The sequence below is a fragment of the Pelodiscus sinensis genome, chromosome 9, assembly GCF_052426305.1.
Source record: "Pelodiscus sinensis isolate ZL-2025 chromosome 9, ASM5242630v1, whole genome shotgun sequence".
Taxonomy (NCBI): Eukaryota; Metazoa; Chordata; order Testudines; family Trionychidae; genus Pelodiscus; species Pelodiscus sinensis.
In genome coordinates, this window is record NC_143060.1 from 39,342,782 (window position 1) to 39,362,883 (window position 20,102).

The 20,102-nt window shown below is 39.8% G+C and overlaps 1 protein-coding gene across 5 annotated transcripts in view; it reads right to left on the minus strand.

The window, feature by feature from the left end:
- Window positions 1-20,102, minus strand: part of DPYD (dihydropyrimidine dehydrogenase) — a 675,852-nt gene that overhangs the window by 124,240 nt on the left and 531,510 nt on the right. For 4 of the 5 annotated variants that reach the window (XM_075936588.2, XM_075936587.2, XM_075936589.2 and 1 more), the window contains 2 exons: window positions 11,369-11,489; window positions 8,438-8,557 (listed from right to left, as the gene is read on the minus strand). The exons of the other annotated variant lie outside the window; for it this stretch is intronic. In XM_075936588.2, coding sequence (XP_075792703.1) covers window positions 8,438-8,557; window positions 11,369-11,489 — 241 coding nt within the window. The remainder of the gene's footprint in view (window positions 1-8,437; window positions 8,558-11,368; window positions 11,490-20,102) is intronic. 5 annotated transcript variants of the gene reach the window in all.

Below are 20,102 nucleotides of genomic sequence, written 5' to 3' on the forward strand. Positions count from 1 at the left end.
AGTTAAAGTTAGAAAACATTTATGCTGCGAACAACAAGTAAAGTTTATTAGCTACATGGGAGACAATAAATCAGTCTCACTAATTCTACCACAAGGTTTCCTGTGGAATTCAAAATTCATCAGAAAGTTCACCTGTAGGTCTGATAAAGTCAGCAGCAAAGGCTCTCATAATATCCCCATCTCAGTTTAACCACACCCAGATCCTATCTCCTGGCCCAGCTTCTCCCTCTCCTTCTTACATTAAGGTTCAATGAATTTTCGTCTTACATTAAGGTTCAATGAAGTGTTCTGGTATGGCTCCATCATCCACTGACAAAGGCTTGTGAGTATACATGGTCAGTGGACCCTTGCAGGTCATATGATTAACTAAAATGATCTCCCAAAATGTTCATCTGGGTTACCAGAGCACAGCACAGACATGGGGCACTGACAGCTTCCGTGGGCCCTCGGGAAAGGTGTGGGGTCCTGTCTCCACACTCCCAGAAGGGGCAGGGCAGGGACAATCAGTTTTCTGTATCACCTGAAGTGTAGCACTCTCCCCCAGCTCCAGACAGCAATTTAAGGGCCCAGTGCTCTGGCCACTACCACAGTAGCAGCAGCCAGGAGCCTGGGACCCCTTTGAATCATCAGGCCCTGGGTCAACTACCCTGTTTACTTCATTCCCTATTGGCAGGCCTGGTACAGACATACCAGTCCCACAACTTACATACTGATTCATAAATAGTACCTGCTCTTGCTCTCCGTCTCTATCTTGCTCTCTCTCCCCTCCCCACTGCCCATGGGTTATAAGGCATGAAAGCATTACTTACTTACTTATGTACTTAATTAATTGTATTCTTCAATAGATTAGTTATACCCCAAAATTGCCTTGCTAGCTACAAAGTGTAAATGCTATGACTATTTCTGCTAATCTTATCCAACACCATGTTGTTTTAGGAAGAAGGTGAAACATATTCTACTGTTTTAACTGCATGCATTAAATCCTGTGCCACTTTGACCCAAACTAAAACTAAATGCACTATTGCACTGTGCTGCTGAATGGAGTAGGTCATAGTCATTCTCTTTTCATACTATATATGAAAGTGCCTAAATAAAATGTATCATTTCAACCAAATGATTCTGACACTAATGTTCACTTCTGTAAGGGGACTCTACCATAATCAATATGATGTGGTACCTCAATGAATAATTGTTCATTGAAAAAAACCCATTTGAAACTGAAATATTTTCAGGGAGATGTATACAAACTTTGATGTTGAACACCACTTAGTTTATGTTGTTTAGAACAGTAGCATGCACATTCGCTGAATCACATGTTATTAAAACAGCAGCATATGGCCAACCACTTATTTGCAACAACTTTAAAAGAACTATCCTGTAAAGACTAGCAATAGTTAATGCCGATTGGATAGTTTTCTGGGAGTTCAGAACAAACATATTGCTTTTAATCTGAAAGCAACAGTGGATATTTCTGCCTGATGGCTGTGGGATTCAGAACAACTAACAGATAAATTTGGTGAAGAAACTCATTCTAGTCATGCCCTCCTTTCCTAATTTCCCTTTTCACTGTTTTGTCTTCTTTGCCTGTTCCTCGGGGAATTGAGTGATTGATAGCCTAATCCAATGACTGTATTACAGCTGCCTCAACTTGGACTCTTTTCCTTATCATTAGCAGTTAGCCTATGGTTAAATTCACAGCTCACTGCTTGGTACAGCCCCTGAGATTTAAGGGTCTGGCCTTTAAAAAATATTTAACATAAAACTGAAATCTTGACATACTGAGAAATCAGTTCTCTGTAAGGCTTCCTTAATTAATCCAGTACACTGTACCACTGTTCTATATGAGACTGACATGATGAACTGCTGCTGAAACTCAGAGCATTTTTTTCCCAGTTCAGTGGATGTGCACAAATATCTGAGAATATAAATTCAGGTTCTAACAATGATACAAGCGAAACTAACTTTGCTTTCACAGTAAAGATTTTTTAATTAATTTCTAGCTTGGCATAAATTCTTAGAGACCAACCAAAGAGGGAAATATTGACATATTTAAATGTTTTATCCACAGACCTGTTCTTCACTCTTAACAGATTATTCATTTAGTCCTTCAGTGAATACATCTAATATATTTTTAAATATTAATACAATTTTATATTTATTCAGTTTTTAAGTTTCTGTAAATATACTGGAAAATATTAAAAGTGGAAAGAAAAAGATGCTTAGTAGTCTGACCTTATCTTCAGAATAATACTTATTTTTAAAATGGTTATGGAAAGGATGTAGACCTTGATCTACATTGTAAACCTTTGCCCTAGTTCCAGTCAGTCGATGAGCTGCAGCTTCTATGAAAATGGCAGCTGAGTCCCAGATGAAAAATTATGCATCTCATAAACTGCTATTCTGCTGAAATGTCAAGCTACGGCAGGTCTGTACCTCAAACTCAGCACTTGGCATTTTCCTTCTGTCTGCTTTGTTGCCATGAAGCAAACATGAACAGTGAGGATTTGTGTAGGGCAGGTAGCAGGCGAGCTCACTGTCAAAAATCTATTATTAGGGCTCTGATCTCTTTTGCACAGACCAGTGACGGCAGCACATTGAGAGAAATCAGGCTGCAGTGAAGACATAACAGAGAAAAGAGAATTCTTTGTGAATCTGTACATAATGTATGTAAATGAGATTTTAATGGCTAAGCTACACTTAACCGAAATAATAACCCCAAATTAAACCTGTAATATATATTTATTCTGTATTCCTGTTCTACACTGTTCTTGAAATACACTTTTAAGTATACTCTCTTTAATGTGTTTCTCAATATATATTTATGCTAACACGTGTATATGCATATTTATTTCCAATGATAGATATTAATGGAAATCTGTCTATTGATCAAAATCGGCACCATGCAGTCACTGAGAAAAGATGTGATTATAAAAGTGAAAGCTCTTATTTTTTCAGATTTTTTGTAATGTGCCATTTATTTAAAATAAAAAACAACACATTATTATACCCTCAACTTTCTACCTTTCAATGGAATTTATATATTTAAATAGATTAGAATGTATGTTCTCATTAATAATGCCAATTATTTCATAGAACATATAACACCCTCTGTTTCCTTAAAAGACACAATCAGTGTATGACTGTGTTTTTCATAAAAAAGAGATAGCTCCACTAAATTACTTGAAAAGTAACTGCTGAATTGTAACAATTATATGGTCTCACATCTAGTAACTGAACCTACTATAGATATGTTCCACCAAGATTTCTTGATGGTCAGCCATAGTTCTTACAAGAAAAATGTAATTATAAAGGTTTGCCAAAGTAATAGCTTTGTCATTCTCCTTATGCTACAAGGTATTTTTAAACAAACAAACACACACACTAGTACACTATGGCTACGTCTACATTGGCATGATCTTGCGCAAATACTCTTTAACGCAAGAGTTGCAAGAACAGTTGCGCAAGAGGGCTTATTCCTGAGTGGGAGAATCATAGTTCTTGCACAAGAAGCACTGATTTCACACATTAGAATGTCAGTATTCTTGCACAAGAACTCCCCACCAGTGTAGACAGGCAGCATGTTTATGTGCAAAATCGGCCGCTTTTGCGCAAGATTGCGCCAGTGTAGACACAGCCTATGTTATAGTCACATAAAGCAACATTAGAGTAACCGTATAAAAACACTATTGTAGTCTATACTAATGGGCCAAAGCAATATGACTATTGTAGGAGGTGTTTGGGCCATTACTGTAGAATACTGACATAATTTTTATCACAGTAACAAGAAGAGGTACATATTAGGCACATTGAGCAGGGATTTAGCTTTTAACAGAAGTATTTTGTTAAAGTCCAGCTCATGATGTTATACATTTCTCCTTAAGTATCTGACATGGGCAGGGAGCAGGAAAACAAAGAACTCAAAAGTTAATTCTTAACACACTTAATTTTGCCTATAATAGGTACACTATCTCTTTATAAAAGATTGGGAATATGTAAACACCGTGTGAAAGCTTAATTTCAGAATTTTTTTGTTTACAGTTAATTTTCAAAAGAAAACCATGTAAACATTGCTGGTACCTATAAAACACAAATTTTTCAAATTATTTATTATTTACATAGTAGACTGCAACATCTCACTCAGAGCCAACAGTAACTATTTTTCGGGCAAACACATATCTTAAGTATTAACTTTAAAAACGTAAATATTTAATATGCACATGTACAGGAAGTACTAATATTAAAATGCTTATTGAATGGCCTATAAAAGCAAACTGTAGATCTGCTTCTGCAAGTACACATAGTCTAGGGTTACCATTACCAGATGTACCGATTTTATAGGGATAGTGCTGATATTTGGGGATTTTTCTGATATAGGTTCCCAGGGGCAGATGACAGTTTTGTGGGGCCCCGGGCAGTGTAATTCCACAGGGCCCGCCCTCTGCCATGGCGCATGCGCGGGGCTTTTTGAAGCACGGGGCCCGGGGCGGCCGCCCCGTTCGCCCTGCCCTATATCCGCCCCTGTAGGTTCCTATTAGCTTTTACACCATCACAATTTTTCACACTTGTTATCTAGTCATCTTATGATGCTCAGCTTAATGCGTGTGAGTAGTCTCAGATCTCAGTATTTTTTCTTTTTCAATTAGGAAAAACTCCCCTCCACTAAACATGGGAGGCTCTGACCTATATACTTGCACTCTGTGAAGAAGTGGGCAGCTGCTGAGACCTCACTTAAGGAAGTGGATGAATATGTGGATACATCAAATATTATTCCCTTCCCACAAAGGTGGTATAGGAGACAATGGGGATACTGTGGACTTAGGGCTGTGTTGCAGCTGAGTATCAGCAATGATGTTTAACTGTAACCGGGGCTGAGAGTGGGGGGAGGAGGAGAGCATTTTTCCCCCTTCAACTGCATAGACCTCTCCAGCATACAGACCAGTTACTGTATTTCATCTGTGAGCTGGGTTTTGAATATGACCTCCAAGGAGTAGTTTCCAGTGTCAAAGTAATCAAATCAATAATGCAGTACAATGAGAGAAACAACAATGCTTACTGATGTTCAGCAATTCAAAACAGTTAAATAACACTTAAATAGGAAGCTATTTCATATTCAGCACCTGGGAAGTTAACACTGAATATAACAACTCCAATTTGAATTGTACTTTCAGAGGAACATTATTAAACTGCTGTTTCTAGAAAGAGATTTAAAAAGATGACAGAAGTACATCTCTGAAGACTACCCTGTTCCAGCAGCGATTTCTCTAAACAGCTGTTTTGATTGGCTTTCTTATTTTTTTTAAATAAATCAAAGGAAAATATTTTCTACACCCTAATTCTTTAATAGGAATTTAAAAACATAGCTTCTTTCAAATGAGATCTTTCCCATGAAAGGATGGGTAATTACAGCTGTTCCAGATGCAGTCACTTCTGTACAAGGTAGAGAAAGGGAGAGATAATGAAATGGGAACAGTTCATACAAGAAGTTTCTGTAGTGTTTACCGTGGTTAGGGCAGATTCTTAATCCTCTATGCAGGAAATCCATTTCTGGGGAAAGGCTTGAAGTGGAAAAGTCAGGCCACGTTTGTATAAGGCCACTGACAGACTTTATCATTCACTTTTGCAATGTAGGCTTTTATTAAAGTTACTATATTTCACTTGGAAATGTATAATTTGAAGCTAATTCTATTAGAATAATGTAATCCATTCAATAATACAAGAATAGTAAAACAGCAGAGAATGGCATGCTGCCCACCCTTAGGACAACTTCAATTCTAACATAGAAAATATAATAATTGGACATACTACCTTATAATGTATACTCCTGTTGAGGGGAAACCCTCGATAAGAGAATACCTAGTGAATACCACAAGTGTATTTCAAATGAAAACGCACCACATAAAGCAGCATTGAACAATCATGTATTGGCAGGGAGATGATCTGGATAGACCAAAAGGCAGGCCTTTTCCATCTATAATATCCATGATTCAGACAGCTTCTCCACAACTTCTGTGTACATTCCAGTGCAGTGGGAATCTTCTAAAAAAAGACAATAGCTATGCAGGTAGTTTAGTTTAGCAAATCTTGTAAAGAAAATGGGCCAAATTTGCCACTGACTTTGACTTACTTCAGGATACATTTTAGCCCTGAAAGATTATCTGACTTTTTTTCTACTTTTGAAAGAGTAACAAAAATTTATATGCCTACATAGAATGTAAAATAAAATAATATAAACATGTAAGTGTTCTTATTGCCATTTAACAGACAGGGAAATTAAAGTGTGGAAAGGTCAAGTGTCTGGCTTAGAGCCACACAACAGGATTTTGGTGAAGCTACAAGGAATAGAACTCAAGTCTTTGGCCTCCAATTATTTTGCTCTAACAACTAGATATACTCTTTATGTTCTTATTAAGACAGTTGGTTAGCTCTTGCCTGAATTATTTTAATACTTTCATACATTTGTACATTATTAGGTCCTGGTCCTACAACTCACAGATGTATTATTATGTTCATATAGAGCGCTCTTGGAGGTTTTTTTGAGGGGCGGAGGGGGGACTCTGTGGCATTCCTGTATACAATGAGTTGGAAAATTGGGAACAATTGATATTATTTATAGTCCAGGAAAGCTTATTAATTTGTATACAGAGGTGAACTCTCCAAACTTACCCCAACTATGTGTTTTCTTTTTTTTTTACTTTCCTTTTCTTTTTTTTAAGACACACAGATCGGTGTGATGAGTGCAAAACTACATCACAAATGACCTTTTTAATTGCTCTTAATTGCTCTTGATATATGTGTACAGTCATAAAGAAACAAAAGTGTGTGTGTGTGTGTGTGTGTGTGTGTGTGTGTGTGTGTGTGTGTGTGTGTGTGATTTTAAACTAAAAACCCAAACCTCTCCCAGGCTGGGATCTGTTATGATATCAAAAGTGAATTTTTAAGCAGAATTATAAATCATGAAAATATGGAAACGCTGAGAACCTCTTAGGTACAGCTGAACATTCAGGTGCTGCCGTAATTTACACTATATACATGCTTTAAATTTGTGACATAAAGGACACACTTTTCATAATGCAGTAATTTTATGGTTTTATTAGACTGACTTATAGTAGGAAGAACTATTCAGAAATTGCAGCTTAAATGAGAAAATGGGAATAGTGTTAGTTATATAAAATACTACTGCAATAGTTCTTTTATTAATTTTTAATGCTCAGAACCCACTGTGACCTCCTTTATTCTTTTGCTGTCAACATGGCAGCCAGGAAAAATTGAAATGGGCTGACAGAAAGCCTAGTGAGTACTACAGCCCTAACACTGTGAATCTGCTCTCTCTCTCTCTCGCTCTGCATCCACCATCTGCATATCAATAATATTTTTATGCCTCGTTTGACAGTCACTATGAAATAATCATACAATAAGCAGATTTGTTATCCCTGCACTGTAGTTCAGAGGTGCCCTGAATAAGTTTTGGATGTTATTTAATTATCCAGTGCAACAGGCAATTTATCACAGTATATGATTTGCTCACATTAAAGTCAATTTTAAAAATACACAACCCATTGTCTTTGCCCAGTCTTTGTGTTCTCAAAGTGTAACACAACTACACGAAATACAGCATTTTTGTCTGCCCAATGTCCTCCAAATAAATGTTTTGGACCAATTCAGCAGTGCTTTACTTGAACAGTGAGATGCTATTATGTTATGTATATTTACTACTTTCTCTATCACCATGGAGACAAATCTTGACACCAGTACAGTCAAGAAGCTCACAGCATTGTCTTTGCAGGATTCAGTTCCTGTTGTCACAGTGACAGTGAGCACAAAGTCAACAGATTAATACATTAGTGAGTCTAAGCTCTGAATTAAAGTATAAAACTTTGTGTTGCCAGTTATAAAATCAAATCTTGACCCATCACATTGAAATATCATATACCCAAGTATAAATATTACAAAAGACCAGTATATAATAATGTGATATATTGTTTTTTTGTGGTGGTAAGAAAATAAAAAAATGTATGTGAAGTGAATTTCAGTGGTAGGAGATAGGGTCAGCCTACAACAAGCATACTGCATTTGGAATGTTTATATTTTCCCCCTTTCCAAACCCTTTCCTTGTCCTCTGTCTAACATGTGGCCTGACAATTCTGACAGAATGAAAAATTCTAAGAAAACTGAGGGTCATAAGAGAAGAGATTTGCCTCCTTCTCTTGTGACCCTATCGCAAGTATTCTGTTGCAGTGTTTTACCATTAAGGAAAGGATAATATAAGTGTCTTCACACTTAGTCTGTTCCACCGGTCATGACTATTTGAAACATTGACCATCAGTGAGATTTAAGGACTCAGATTTACTGCAGACATGATATTCTAGCCCACTACAAGGACCTCCCAATGTCTGTCAGCCTCCAAGGAAGCATTATGGATCAAAAAGGCAATGCTTACCAGACACACCGCCATATGTGGTCTTCTTTTCTCCACCAACTGCAGGCCAAGGTGTGCCATCTGCTTTTAGTCCCATCAGTCCTGACACTGTGTTTGTGGCTGTCACACCATCTGCACCACCTGTGAAATGAAATAACATTTTCTTTTTGTTAAACCATGTTCAAGGACAACAGAGGAAAACAAATACAGAAACAGTACAGTTGTTAAATATTTAGGCCCAGAGCCTCATCTGATGCCAAAGAGCACAATGCAAATCAGGAGTGAAAGGGAGCTTTAAAACCAATTTTGGGTTGCCTCATATTGAGCTATTCCCCTAGTAAAGTTAAGAGGCTGATATGTCGGTAGAGCACAGAAAATGCTAAGACAGCCTCTCTTATCCTTTGCTGTAAGATTTGCTACTGCTCTACAGCATTAAAGATTTCTCTATACTGAGATAATGCTCTCATGTTTTGTTATACTGACTAATGGGGAAGAAAGTGAGTAAGCATGTAACTTAGTCAATATTACATTCTGAAATAACACTGCGGCGGAATTTAGGATGTAATCGACGAAAGACTTTTTTCTTATGAAAAACAGTATATGGGTTTGCCATGAGATTGAACTGCAGTAAGCTAATAGAAAAACCCAAGCTCTTTGAAAACTGAAGGTAATCCAAAATGAACAGGAGGACTACCTCATTCTGGCCTGTATGCTGCGGAACATCTAAGAGCCAATGATGGAAATCCTGAACATCCTCCACTGGTATCTGGAAGACTTGGCAATGTGGATGTACGGAGGAGAGGGGATCATCTGCCTGGCTCAAAACACGGTGGGATATCATAATCTTCTCCATGAGGTGTTTTCTTAATCTCAGCTCAGGAGTTCATGATGGAAAGCATGACACGTGCCACACTTTGCAGTAACATTCATATCGCCAGACAGTAGAGACAACATTGATACTTGTCATTCACAGAAAAAGAGCAGAGAATAGAAAAACATTTCTTGAACTTTGGGACTCAGGGCACAGTCCCAGACTGTGAAGAGAAATTTCCTGGCACAGAGAACAAAAACTAATTATACTACCATATTTTCCGGCGTATAAGACAACTTTTTATACTAAAAAACATCCCCCAAAAATCCCAGACCATCCCAGACCAGGAAGACGCGGAGCAAAGCCACGGAGGGGCTCGGGCAGCGGGGCAGCCCAGGCGCGTCTGGGCTGCCCCGCTGCCCGAGCCCCTCCGCGGCTTTGCAAAGCCTCGGGGGAAGCCAGCAGCGGGACAGCCCAGACGCGCCATGGCTGTCCCGCTGCCGGCGTCCTCAGAGGCTTTGCTCCCGGTGTCCCTGGTCTGCTGGAGACGGTCCCCAGCAGACCAGGGGCACCGGGAGCAAAGCCGAAGCGGCGGCGGGGTCCTGAGCCTCTGAGGCTCTGCCCCAGGGTCCACAACAAAAGCCTGGTCTGCTGGGGGGGACAGCGCACTAGCTGCGCCCCCCCCAGCAGACCAGGGGCACCGGGAGCAAAGCCGCAGCAGCGGCGGGGTCCTGCGCCTCTGAGGCTTTGCCAGAGCAAAGCCTCAGAGGCGCGGCACCCCGCTGCCGCTGTGGCTTTGCTCCCCGTGCCCCTGGTCTGCTGGGGGGGGGGGACGGCGCAGCTAGTGTGTGCCCCCCCAGCAGACCAGGCTTTTGTTGTGGACCCTGGGGCAGAGCAGCTGGGGCGCTGCCGGTTGGCCTCTTAAGGGGGGGGTAGTCTTATACGGCGAGTATAGGCGAAAACCTATGTTTTAACTAGAAAATTAGGGGGTCGTCTTATACGCCCAGTTGCCTTATACGCCGGAAAATACGATAAGTCCTTGAACTAGACTATATGGACTATAAGCTATTTACAAATTTATTTCCAGAGTAATAATCATAAAAGTTGGAGAAACCTATGGACATAGAGATTCTGACTCAGGCCATGTGGCAGTAAGAAGGAATATTCACTTGCACAGCCTCTTAGGCCCTCAATGTGGAGCATGAGGTGAACTACTATATATATGCTTGATAGAATTTCTGGAATTGGGTGTATGGCATGCATGCACACTCAGGCTATGTCTAAACTACACCATCTGTTGGCAGAGGGATGTAAATGAAGCTCTTCGAAAGTGCAAATGAAGCGGGGATTTAAATATCCCACGCTTCATCTGAATAATCACGTCATGGCACTGTTTCAGCCTATATTTATGGCCTATATTTTAGGACATTTTTTGAGGAGTAGAGGATCTTTCAAAAAGGCGCCCCGTTGTCAAAAAAAACCCTGCATCTAAACTACAGTTTCAGTTTCGAAATGGCACTTGTTTGAAACAGCACCATGACATGATATTTAAATCCCCGCCTCATTTGCACTTTCAAAATGCTTCATTTACATCCCTCTGCTGACAGAGGGGTGTAGTTTAGATGTAGCCTCATCAGGTGTGTAATACATAGAGGGACCAGCACTCAATGGAGAAATTAACGTTACATAAAGAACAACTCAGTGAAAGTATTAAGTAGGCCTAACTGACTGAGTCTATTATCTGTTTGGACAAATTGTATTTACCAGGAAGGAACATTTTGAAAACTGAAAAAATAGATAATAAACACCATATAAAACTTGGTCTTACTCCAAAATGCTACTTCATGATAAATACAATTTGGTCTCATTATACATATAAAATCATGATCATGCACACAGACACACACCTCTCTACTTTCTAGAAAGAGGTTTACTCTACAATATTCTCTTTATATGTTAATGCACTAGAATATATAGAGTACAAAATTGTATAGACAGTCTTTAACAGCAAGCACCATGCTTACTCTAAATATTTTAAACAGTCCCTTTTCATACTAGCTTTTATTAGTATTTGTTCCTGCTTTGAGCACTACAGCTGCAAATCTATATAACTGTACGGTATATGCATTTGAGTTTGTTACCTTCTTGAGCAGCCACTGCAATATTCACAATATCAGTGACATTTGGGGTCAGCTTGGCAAAGAAAGGAATCTGAACAGCTTGTCTAACCCAGCGACAGATGTTACGGACTAGCTCTGGATTCTGTTCAAATAGGGCAGATAAATATAGGACATAATTAAAAGGAATATGATCAAAATGTATAGATGTGCAATAGGAGAATCTTCTGATAATTTGCTGTACTGTGGTTTTCTGAAATTAAACTTCACAATTGTGTCATGTCTCATTAGTTAACTTAGGTTAACACAATAAAAGCGAATTGCAAATCCATTATAGAAGAGTGAGATCACATAAAACAAAGAAAAATAAATCTTTTTCAAGAGACAATAAAATACAATAAAATATTTGTCAACAGGATAAAATAAAACTTCAGGCAACAAGGAATTAATTTAATCCACTAATATAGCAAAAAGATAATCTTTATAATGTGTCCCATTCCATGTAAATAATCGCTGTAATATAAAATAACACTATCCTGAGCCTACCAGCCCTATGTATTTCAGATTTCTGTACCACTCCATTAATTCAGAATATAGGTCAGGATGGTAAAAAGTTTAATGAAAAATCAAATCTTTTCAAGTTTGCAATAGAAATCTTCATGCTTTGGCTTCTTATGGCTGCCAGGTTTAGCTCAGTGACAGTAATGCTCATTGATTCTGGCCTATGCAGTAAGTATGGGTGGGTGTTTCGGGTTTTTGTTTTTAAATACAACATTTAGTACAAACTTCTCCCTGCACTTACTGATAATGCTGTTTAGTATATTCCCCTAAAAATTGGAAGTCAGTATTAACCTTGCTAATCTAATCCAGGTATGGTAAAATGTTTTTAGAAAATGGTGTTATTACAAGATGCAGTATAAACTTGTTACCTGTGGATAGTTTATTTGCAGCGCTGGTGATTGTTTATATTTATTAATTATTTGTCTTCAGCACAGATCATTAAACTCCACATTTAAAACAATTTTTCTCATTTTGATATTAATTACAACAGATATCCAACAATGTCACTCATAAAAATATGATGTGGTTAAGACGAAACTATGTTATAAAGTTCAGTTGATTTTGAAGATGTCAGTTTAACGATCTGGGCCTCCTGCATAAGAAATTCTTTCCATTGTGGGTTTTTTTATTTGACCTTGAACAATTAAATACAAACATCAAAACAATATATACAGTACATCTACACAGTCTACAATGCATATTCATGAACGAGAAAAATCCTGAGACTTAGCTCTGCAAATTCTAACTAATAAAAATGGTGATTTATCCTGTACATGCAACTTTCATGCAATATTTATAACAGCTGCATTGGATTAGGAAAGCAGTTGCATAGTTGTGAATTTCATTTCTGAGTTATTAATTTCCTGGGGTCCAGGGAAAAAATGAGAGAACCTCTAGTCTAGAAGATACAAATTGCACATCTCTGTGTTAATTCTTTCCACTAGACCTGGGTTTCTCAAACTTCATTGTATTGTGACCTGTCTGTCAACAAAAATTACTAGATGACCCCATGCAGGGGGACTGAAACATGAGCCCTACTGTCCCAGAAAATCTGAGTCCTACTGCTGGGGGGCAGGGGCAGAAGCTTAAGGGTTTTAGCCCCTCTGATATTGGCTTCGGTACCAGAGCTGTGGGGTTCTGACTTTGGCTTCAGCCCCAGAACCCAATAAATCTAAGCCAGCCCAAGGCCCCAATAACAGGGTTGTGACCTACGTTGGGGACCTGAGAGCAACAGTTTGAGAACTCTTGCATAGACATTCTGACAAGAATGCAAACATTTGAATTATTACTATTAGACCTTCAGCATCAATTATCTGCCTTATATGGCCTGATTGATGCATTTTAATGGAATTTATTTAAATACTCAGATTCCAGAATCTAAATTTTAATTAAAAAAAATCTGATTTTTGCCCACCTGGTAATAAAGATAATTCCAAATGAAGTGTGCATAAATGGTATCCTCTTTGCTTTGTGAGTCTGCTGATAGTTTGAAACATTAGCTCTGTGTTTAGCTCCCCAACCTTTGTTATGGCACTACGGTGTTGAACTTAAATTCCAGTGTGATGGTCCATTAGTATTAGCATTAATAATTTAATTAATGGGAAATGGAAGATGGTAACGGGAAAGCCCATGAAGCCCATGAACTGGGATTTTATGCAGAGAAAGAAATACAGATGGAAGAAGAGACATAAAAAAAATAAATAAAATAAAACAGAGAAGAGGAAGCAATAAGAGAAAGAAAGATGGGGAAAGAAGAGGAACAAAGTGGAAATGTAGTATTAGTCCTCACAGTGAGGATGTTTAATAAAGGGAGTGCAAAAGAGTAACAGGAATAGGTTCAGAAGATAAATATTTTATGACCACAAGTGCTCTTTATAGCCAGACAAATGCATTTTGGGAACATCCGGAAGACAATTCACATAATTTGCCATTTAAAAATGAGACATCTGTCAGAAAACTAGAAGCCACAACAATAATTTCAACAGGAATTTCACAACGTTATTGTTCAATATAGTACATTAGCTGATCTTGCCTAATTACAATTACATACAATGGATCAAAATTTACAGTCTTCAGTCACTTCTTAATTACTTTAATGGAAACAGTTTTGCCTGCATAAGGACAAGGTAAGAACTGAAGGATTTGGACAACTGCAATTATAGAAAGTGCAGAGTGATATTCTTTTGCCTGCCAAAATCCTCAGTGTAATGCATACTTACTAGAAATACAGGAATTGCCACACTGGACCATACCAGTGATTCATCTAAATACATAATCCTGTCTCTGATAAAAGTCAATTTAAGATGCTTCAGAGAAAGACACGGTGTAGGAGATCTGCTTACGAGGATTTTTCTTCCCAACTCTTATCTATTACTAAGGGTATGTCTACACTACAGCACTAATTCGAACTAACTTAATTCGAATTAGTTAATTCGAACTAAGCTAACTCGAACTATTGCATCTAGACCTAAAAACTAATTCGAATTAGCATTCTGCTAATTCGAACTAGCATGTCCACATTGAGTGGACCCTGAACCGAGGTTAAGGATGGCCGGAAGCAGTGCCGGCAGGGCATCAGATTACGACTTAGAGCGTGCAGCTGCTGTCTCAGGCTAGCCGAGGGCTGTGCTTAAAGGGACCCGACCCCCACCCCAGACAGACAGTTCTCAGGGGTGCCCCACTTGCAAAGCAGTCCTGGCTTGGAGTGCCCTGAGTGCCCACACTCGGCACATCAGAGCACTCGGCCATCCGCCCGGCTGCACTTGCCGCAGGCTGCCATCCGGGGGAGTCAATCGGGGGGCTGCAGGAGAGTTTCCACCCTGAGGAGCCAGCAGAGCCACCCCAGTCCTCCTCATTGGGGGCTCGTACCCCATTCCTCCCTCACATCCTTCCACTTACCCGTCCCTAGCCCCCCTTCTTGATGTAAAAAATAAAGGACATGTGTGGTCAAAAATAGAAACTCTCTTTATTTAACAAAACTGGGGGAGACTGGGAAAAGGAGGTGGGGGAGGGGAAGAGAGGGTGGGAGAGGGGAGGGCAACTAAAATGATCAGGGGTTTGGAAGAGGTCCCATATGAAGAGAGGATAAAGAGACTGGGACTTTTCAGCTTAGAAAAGAGGAGACCGAGGGGGGATATGATAGAGGTCTATAAAAGCATGAGTGGTGTGGAGAGGGAGCATAAAGAAAAGTTCTTAATTAGTTCCCATAATAGAAGAACTAGAGGACACCAAATGAAATGAACGGGTAGCAGGCTTCAAACTAATAATGGTAAGTTCTTCTTCACAAAGCAAATAGTCAACCTGTGGAACTCCTTGCTGCAGGAGGCTTTGAAGGCTACAACTAGAACAGAGTTTAAAGAGAAGTTAGATAAACTCATGGAGGTTGGGTCTATGGAGTGATATTAGCCAGGAGGTAGAAATGGTGGCCCAGGCTTCTGTTTGTGGAAGGCTGGAGATGGATGGCACAAGACAAATGGCTTGGTCATTGTGGGCCACTGTCGGCAGACAGGCTACTGGGCTAGATGGACCTTTGGTCTGACCCAGTATGGCCATTCTTATGTTCTAAGATCAGGGTCAGGGGTTTCACTGGACCACCTTGATTTTCAGGCAAACCTGCTCCTGGGTGGCTAGGCTGGCAGCTATCCTGCCCTAGACTGCCACTTTCCTGTGCCTAGTGCGGAGGTCGTGGATGTTGGAGGCTTCCCCCCAAACCTCGATGAGGTTCACGATCACTGCACTAGACCAGGCTGGCGCCCGCCTCTTGCAGCCCCGGGCAGGCTCCTGGGAGCCGCCATCCTGGTCCCGGGGAGAGGCGGAGGGCTGGGTGGCAGCGGGTGGCTGGCTCGTGCCGTGCCAGGTGCAGGGTCTGCTGGCTGGGTGTTCGCAGGCTTGCACCTGGCATGGGCACCATAGCCAGACCGTGCCCCTTTAAGGGCTCCGGGGCCGGGAGGAGGGCAGACAAGCCCTTAATTCAAACTACTTAATTCAAACTAGGCGTTAGTCCTCATAGAATGAGGTTTACCTAGTTCGAATTAAGCGCTCTGCTAGTTCAAATTAAGTTCGAACTAGCGGTTTGCATGTGTAGCGCCTATTAAAGTTAATTCGAACTAACGGCTCTTAGTTCGAATTAATTTTGTAGTGTAGACGTACCCTAACTGTCTTATGCCTTGAAGTGCAAGGTTTATATGCTAAAATGTTTTTATCTTATCTAATGTTACTATAAATATCATCCATATTAATCTCTAAGGGTATGTCTACACTACCCTCCTAGTTCGAACTAGGAGGGTAATGTAGGCATACCGCACTTGCAAATGAAGCCCGGGATTTGAATTTCCCGGGCTTCATTTGCATAAGCGGGGAGCCGCCATTTTTAAAACCCTGCTGGTTCGAACCCCGTGCAGCGTGGTTACACGGGGCTCGAACTAGGTAGTTCAGACTAGGCTTCCTATTCTGAACTACCGGTACACCTCGTGGAACTACCTACTTCGAGCCCCGTGTAGGTATGCTGGATGGGGTTCGAACCAGCGGGGTTTTAAAAATGGCGGCTCCCCGCTTATGCAAATGAAGCCCGGGAAATTCAAATCCCGGGCTTCATTTGCAAGTGCGGTATGCCTACATTACCCCGCTAGTTTGAACTAGCGGGGTAGTGTAGACATACCCTAATTCTTTTTTGAATACCACAAAGTTCTTCCACTAAGGATATATTATGGCAACAAGTTTAACAGGTTTAATCATGCAGTGTGTAAAAAATACACCCTTTTAACAGTTTTACAATTTGCCTTTCAATTTCATTGTGCCCCTTCTTCTTACATTATTCTTATTACAGAAAAATTAAGCTGGATCAGGAATTAGCATTTATGGTTACAAGGTGAGCCATGCATTACACCTTTCAGTTCCTCCTGAGTTCACTCTTCTAGAGACAGATTTTGTTACCTTCAACCTTCTTGCTTTGAACTACAAGTCTACCACTCGCGGACTGGGTTGCTGGGCTGCAACTCTCATTACCAACCATGATGCATGACAGGACCTACTGTGTTTGGCACCTGTTAATGCTTCTCCATCAGGATTAAAGTGACTCTATATCAGCTCCTGCAAAAACATGGCATTACTTATTTGCCCTCAAAGTCAATAGCACTCAGAGCTAAAAAGAACCAATGAAGGTCTAAATGCACATTTCCCCTCATCTGAATCTTAATCTTTCCTCGCAGACTTTATACATTCCATTCAGCCCAGTTATTTCCATCTCTAGGCTGAGAGAAGTAGACTACCTGGTGCATTCTTTTCTTCCCATGAGTCATTGTTTCCCTTCACAGGGGAGCTGCTGGCAGTCCCCATAACTCCCTTCTTTGTTAGGCTCAACATATTTAAGGTTTAGCAACCACTATCTCCCTTGGTTTGTCCTAGGAAGTGTAATCTTTGCCCACACAGTTGGAACCAGATCAGGCATATTCCCCAGTAGCTTCCCCACTGTTCCCCCAACAAAGGCATTTGGTATAAGTGCACCTTATCTTTGCCATTTTTTTCATTTTTGCCACTTGCTGCCTCCTTTGATTTGACTTTATGCAGTCAGGCAGGATGATATCACACAGGTGAACTGAGGAACATGTGATATTTATAAAAATAATGTATATAACTTCCTCAACCAAGATAGAAATATGTAACATTAAGTTTAGTGAGGGTACCTTTAAGATTAGGAAGAATGGCATAAGATAGGGAAACAGCAAGATGGAGCCAGAGAAAGTGAGGCTTAGTGTAACCATGCCTGGACCAGGAGCTCCATCTATTGAGTGCTTGCAAGAGTGGGCCATTACATTTTAAAAATCTATTCACTTAAGTCTACAAAATTCAACAATCTATGAGAATGTCAGCATGGAAGCTCAGAGGAGGCCACCATGTCTAAGACACTCCTTCTCTTCTGCTGACTTCCTTTAAGCACAGCACAATAAAGAGTGCATTATTGGCCTTGCTTTCTTGTGCCTGTTAGAGGTGAATAGAAAGTAGCTCAGCTGGGATGGCAATCAGGATCAGGATCCCTATTGGGAAGCTTTGGAGATGGAAGGATACTCATTTCTCTAAACTCCTCCTTCATTCAAGCAATTTTGCTGTGATAGGCTTGGAATCTTGTATAGATTTTTATCTCCTTTTTTATAATCATAACTTTGAGAACTGACATAAGAACATCAGCCACACTGGGTCAGACCAAAAGTCCACAAAACCTAAATTTGTCTTCTAACAGTGACCAATGCCAGGTGCCCCATAGGGAATGAACAGAACAGGTAAGTTTATTTCAAGTTTCTTTTGAAATAGACTGCTATTCCAACAAGTCCCTTAATCTTCATGAAACGAGCTTTACTGGGTCATTGGAAGAGCATGCCTGTTATTTTGATTGCATTTTGAAATAATGGGCATGCTGTAAAGATGTGGGAAACACTATTTTGGAATACTGGACATATCCCAAAACAGCACCCCAAGTGCCTTTTCACCATTTCCAGCTTCTGATAAACAGAGACTAGGGACACCATTTCTACCATCCTGGCTAACAGCCATTTATGGACTTATTCTCCATAAATTCATCTAGTTCTTTTTTCAATCCTGTTCTAAACTTGACCTTCACAACACATTCTTGCAAGGAGTTCCACAGATTGTGCATTGTGTGAAAAAGTACTTCCTTTTCTTTTTTTAAACCTGCTCCCTATTAATTTCTTGTGTTATGGGAAGGAATAAATAACTCTTCTTCATTCATCTCCTCCATACCAGTCCCCCTTCATTCTAGCAGCTCTACAATAGCTACTCACGGAGTTCTTGGTTTTCTTTGATCCCTCTTCTAGAATGCACCTAGCCAGCAAGATTTATGTCTGGTGTGTAGCCAATTTGCATAATGTATGAGACTACCACACTTTTTGCCTTCAGATAAACCAGAGCTAAAATCTAGCCTTTAAAAGACTAGGGTTTAAGAGCTACCATTTCAAAGTTTCATGGTATCTTTGTTTTATGAGCAATTCTCTTGCCCTTGCTTCCAACATTTCACAACAAAACCAAAGGGCTTCACCTTAAATCATTGATAATTGATGTCTTCAGAGTCTCATTCCAGTATTCAAGTTCTTTTTAGGTTACTATTCCATAGGATATACAAAAAAGTAATCTCTTCTCTTCCCCTCTGGGATGTCCAAAATTACTGTCATAAAACCAAATCTGCCTACATTTCATTGTACCTAATTACAGAGTTGCAATTAATCACTGTAGCAAAAGAGACATCATTTGTGAATTTCACTGCTAATTTTATTGTATCCTCTTATTCTAGCAAGGGACATTTTAGTTTATGCACTTGTCCCATTTCAAACTTAATTAAAACTAACAATTTATTTAAAGCCTGTCAAATTAGGGGGAAAATCTTCTACAGTGGGAGACAAATAACCCTCTCCTTGTATTCAGAGTAAAACATTTCCTCATTTCTCAGGAAATTTGACAGTGAGAATTCAGTCAACATATTCCATCAGCTATAGCTGTCAAAAGAGACAGCAAAGGGGAAGCTTAACCAAATGCAGGAGTAATGGTACTCATAGATGCACATGTAGTTATTTATGCATGTTGGGTAAAATTTTCTAACACTCCTAGAGCCTCGCTCCTAAAAAGGCAGTTAGGTGCCTAAAACCCAGGGAAATCAATAGAAGTTAGGTGACAAAACACCTTTTTGCAAGCAGAAAATTGCAGGCTCAAATTTAGAAGGAGATTTTGTAAATGTTCACTATATATTTGAAGTCTTATGACCCCTTTCAGCCTTCTCTTTTTTAGACTTAACAGTCCTTATTCTTTTGACCTTTCCTCATATGTCATGTTTCCTAGAACCTCTTATATTTGTTGATCTCCTTTGATATCTCTCCAATTTGTTCACATCTTTCTTAAAGTGTGGCACCCAAAACTGGATATGACACTCCAGCTGGGACTTCACCACTGCAGAAGAGAACAGTACAATTACTTCAGATGTATTATCTATGACACTTCTGTTAATATACCCCCCTATATTATATGGCTATTCTCATTTCTTTTAAATACGTATTTCTTACTCACACAAAGACAATAACATTTAAACATCATGACATATAAACGCCCCTTAAAGCAAAAAGGATCTTGTCAGAGCATGGAATGAATAAAAACTGAAGAACTCTCTCAGGATTTAGCCCCAATATTCTTATTCTCT